The sequence below is a fragment of the Tupaia chinensis genome, unplaced genomic scaffold (assembly GCF_000334495.1).
Source record: "Tupaia chinensis unplaced genomic scaffold, TupChi_1.0 Scaffold000691_1, whole genome shotgun sequence".
NCBI lineage: Eukaryota > Metazoa > Chordata > Mammalia > Scandentia > Tupaiidae > Tupaia > Tupaia belangeri.
Window position 1 is genome coordinate 718,162 of NW_006160214.1, and position 4,487 is coordinate 722,648.

Sequence of the window (4,487 nt, forward strand, 5' to 3'; positions counted from 1 at the left end):
AACTAAACATATATTGGGTTGTTGGGAAAGTCATGACACATTTTTGCATAGAAAAACATAGAAAAATAATGTCCTGACTTTCCCAACAACCTAACATTTACTACTATAAAACTCATCAATTTCACTCTTGGGCATTTTGCCCAGAGAAATAAAATCTTAAGTTCATACAAAAGGTGTATGGGCCACCTTATTGCCTAGTGGTTCAGGAAGGTGGATCTTGCATAGCTGACCATGGTTCAAATCCTGGCCCTGGGGGACCAGCAATTGGTGTAATGGCTATGTTGTTGGACTCTCATCTAGTCGACTGCAGTTCAAGTACTCGACCTGGTGGCTTAAACTCACACCAGGCATGTGTGCATGTGTGCCCAAGATGCCAAGAGGAGAATGGAGGAGAAGGGATTGTATTGTGGCCATCCCCCCTGGGGGGTGATTTCTCACCTTCTGTCTCTGTCTCTCTTTCTTTCTGGCAAACACATGCACCTTCTAGCAAAAACCTCTTAAAAAAAAAAAAAAAATCCTGGCCCCGGTGGCTTGAATAACTCATTAGCCATGTTTGTCTGTGTGTAGGCCCCAAATCCCAACAGGCTAGAGAAATGGAGAAGTGATTGCAGCATGACATGCCCCACTGAGGGTTCCTCTCTCTCTCTCTCTCTCTCTCTGTGTCTCTGTCTCTGTCTCTCTAGCAAGTACGCACATCCTCTGGCAATGAAAGATTCTTTAAAATCTGTATATAATTATTTATAGCAGCATTATTTGTAATAACTAAAACTGGACATACCCCAGGTGCCATTAAGGGGATAATGGTGAAGCAAAACATGATACATTTATACCATGGAATACTACTTAGCAACAAAAAGAAAGGAATAGTTGATTAAGTGTACAATTTAAATGAGTCTCAGAGGCTTTATACTAGTGAACATAAGGCAGTCTGAAAAGGTTCTATGCCATAGGATTTCATTTGTATATTTTCAAAATGACAACACTGCAGAGATGATAAATTAGTTGTTAAGAGTTTCAGAGTGGTGGGGAGGAGAGTTTAGATGTGAGTATAAGGTGCACTAGAGAAATCTTTATGGTGATGGAATAGTTCTATATCTCAATTGTAGATATTGCTACAGAAATCTATGTATGTCATAAAATGAGTTAGAACTATATACATTCCTTGTTTTGATATTGTAATTATATAAGGTATAAGCTCTAGTTCAAATGTACATAGGATGACCTCTCTGTACTGTCTTTGCAACTTACTGTGAATCTATGATTATTTTAAAATTGAAACTTGGGGCTGGTAGGTGGCGTGATGGTTATGAATCTGGACTCCCTCATGGCCGACCACAGTTTGAGTCCTGGATTGCGCGGCATGCTTTCTCACTTTCCCTCTCTGTCTGTGGTCAAATTTAAAAATAATAGTAATAATAAATAAAATTAAAAGAATTCTTATAAAAAATAAAGTTGAAACTTCAAAAGATTTTTAAAAATATGATACAGTGTGTGCATGCATGAGAGAGAAAGGAGAGGCAGAGAAAGAAAGAAGTACCCTCCACAGGGCCTACTCATGCTACAGTCCCCGTTTTCTAGTCCTCTAACCCACCAGAATCCTGTATGTATGCAAGTACCCAGTGTGTGTTTTAGCCAACTAGACCATGGACTCTAACCTTGGTCAGAATGTGGCTTCCAGCTCCACTTTCCTGTAACTACTGACTCCACCACAGACACTGTGGCAAAAACAATTCTTTGTCTGTTTTTTGACAATTCTACACTATCATTTGGAATAAGATACTTAAGAAAGAGTTCTTTCTAGAGCACATGATAGCTCCTTTAATATTCTGTGAGATAGTGGAGATACTATATTTCTCATTTGCTCTAAGAGTATTACTCTGTCAAGGTTTTATAGAGAATTTTCTCACTGCCAGACTGCTTGAGAGCTTACCAGGGAGGTAAAGACACAGAGAATGGGAGAGGATGAAAGCACTCCCCTAGTCGTGCATGGCCACACTGTAGTTCTTGCTCTTAAATTTCTTGTCTTGTTGGGATTTGGGGCATGCATGCGCATGCGTCCAATGTGTTTTTCAAAACGCCAAGCTCAGATTTGAACCAGGGTTGGCCATGTGAAATCTGGTTCCCTCAATCACTGAGTTATGGGGCTGGCCTAGAGAATTTTAAATAGTTATTAACTAAGTAGATTAGAAAAACTTAACGCGTTTGCATTCTAGAAATACAGTTCTTTTCCTGTTAATGTTATGTAGTGGAAAATAAAATTGCATTAATCTTTAAATGTGTATCTTTTTTGTTCTTTTTGTTTAGATAATTACTTACTTCTACAGCCGTTTTGCACAAAAGCTCAATTTTTAAATGGAAAAGCAAAACAGGATATGACAGAAAAGCTTGCTGGTAAATACTTTTAAATTATAAGTTCTAAAATATTTTATTAACTAATGGGTTTTTCAGATTATTTTTAGGATAGCTATCATTCAATATCATACCTGTGAAATAGACATAAATTATATAATGATCCACAAAAGCACCTTTTAATACTTTTTTCCCTCCAACATTTCAGTAGTATTAATTTTTTTTCCCCTCTTAAGTGCTTAGTCTTGTTAGTAGGAATAATACAGGGCAAATAAACAGACATTAAAAGAAATTACGGGAGGAACCAGCAGTTAGCGTAATGGCTATGTCGCTGGACTCCCACATAGTCGACCGCGGTTCGCGGCCCAGACCCGGTGGCTTAAAACTCACGCCGGGCGCGTGTGCGTGCCCAAGATCCCGAGAGGAGAATGGAGGAGAAGGGATTGCGGCGTGACCATCCCCCCGGAGGGTGATTTCCTGCTTTCTATCTCTCTGTCTCTCTCTGTCTGTCTGGCAAGCGCACGCGCCCTATAGCAAAAAAACCTCTCCAAAAAAAAAAAAATTGTGTTCAATAAAAGTCCCCTTGGTAAAAAGTGCATACATTTTTATTTCATTGCATTTGGAAAGCATTAAGATGAACTTGGGGTTTGACTTCTCTCTTTTACCACTTTTGTCAGAATTAATTGATATATATGGAATTTTAGTACTTGAAAATCCCATTTTTTGGAAGGAAAGATTCTAACCATTTTTTTTTATTTTTTTATTTTTTAAGAAGCCTAACTTCATAGGACAAATGGCATAGGGAGAAGCTCAGTTTATTTCTAGTGCTTTTTTGTTTAGCAAAAATTGAATTTATTTAAAAAATCCCTTACTGTTTACTATATTTTTATTTTTCAGATATTGTTATGGAACTTTATCAAAGAAAGCCCCATGCCACAGAACAGAAAGTATTGGTTGTTTTATGGCACCTTTTAGGGAACATGACAAATAGTGGGTCTCTGCCTGGAGCTGGAGGAAATATACGAACAGCAACAGCTAAATTATCAAAAGCACTTTTTGCACAGATGGGGCAGAATCTGTTAAATCAGGCTGCGTCTCAACCACCACATATCAAAAAGAGTTTAGAGGAACTGCTTGATATGTCAACTTTAAATGAATTATGAATCTCTGATGAAATGTTAAGATGAACAAACTGTTTACATGATGACAGGTGGAACTTTTTAGTTACATGTTCAGTGCCTGTACTTCACATTCAGTAAATGAAGTTCAATGGCTATTTTTATTTGCAGCCTGTAAGTATACATCTGTCCTATATCAACTGTACCACTTGTACCCATCACACAAAACCCTAAATTAATATAACTTAATATTCATGAAATCTGGGGCACATGGAATGAATCCAATTTTAATATTTTTGAGAAAAGTCCTGCTCATTTGCACTATTCTGTAGAAACTACAATTTATTGTCCTATATGTACATTTAGCTTTATAATTAAAAAAATATACTTTTTATTATGTAATCATGTTCTGCTACGTCTCATTACTCAGCCTTATTTTATGAAGTGGAAGAAAAGTCATTGAACTATGTTATCACAAACTTAAGTTGTGTGTGCTACTTGTAAAAAACATGTATTTCTGAATCAGTCCGCTAATATGATTATGCAGTATTAGCTTGCTTTTGCTGCTGTATTAATATATTTGCTTAATTACCTTTTGGGTTTAATCATCTACATAATTGTGAAATTTAACAAGTTATAATAAAGCATGATGACCAAAGTCTTAGAACACAAACATTTTAAATGCACGTTTAAGAAAACGTGTTGAATGTAACTTCCCTATTTTTGTGTGCATACACTAAATTTTATTTCTGTATGTCCTGACATTTCTAAAGGTGTTATTTTGCTGCCCAGTTGTGTAATTCTCAAAAATAGTGCCAGGTCTTCTATAGCTTATCTCAGAATTCTTGGGCTTAAAAGTACTGTATGCATATTAAAAAAAGAAAAGGAATGTTATAAAATAAAAGGATTTATTTCTGTAGATGTGTGAGAGGTGTCCTGTTTTTCCAATTTTCATAAATGTTAAAATAGAAAAAAATACATATTGTAATATTGATTTATCACTGTTGACCTAACAAATAC

General features: G+C 36.3%; 1 protein-coding gene across 5 annotated transcripts in view; it reads left to right on the forward strand.

The window, feature by feature from the left end:
• TOGARAM1 (TOG array regulator of axonemal microtubules 1) overlaps nucleotides 1–4,487 on the forward strand; it is an 87,067-nt gene extending 82,580 nt beyond the window's left edge. For 2 of the 5 annotated variants that reach the window (XM_027776646.1, XM_006160595.3), the window contains 2 exons: nucleotides 2,305–2,391; nucleotides 3,247–4,484. In XM_027776646.1, coding sequence (XP_027632447.1) covers nucleotides 2,305–2,391; nucleotides 3,247–3,512 — 353 coding nt within the window. In that variant the 3' untranslated portion in view covers nucleotides 3,513–4,484. Of the gene's footprint in view, nucleotides 1–2,304; nucleotides 2,392–3,246 lie in introns of all 5 variants that reach the window. The other 3 variants (XM_027776648.1, XM_027776649.1, XM_027776647.1) reach the window with 3 other exon arrangements.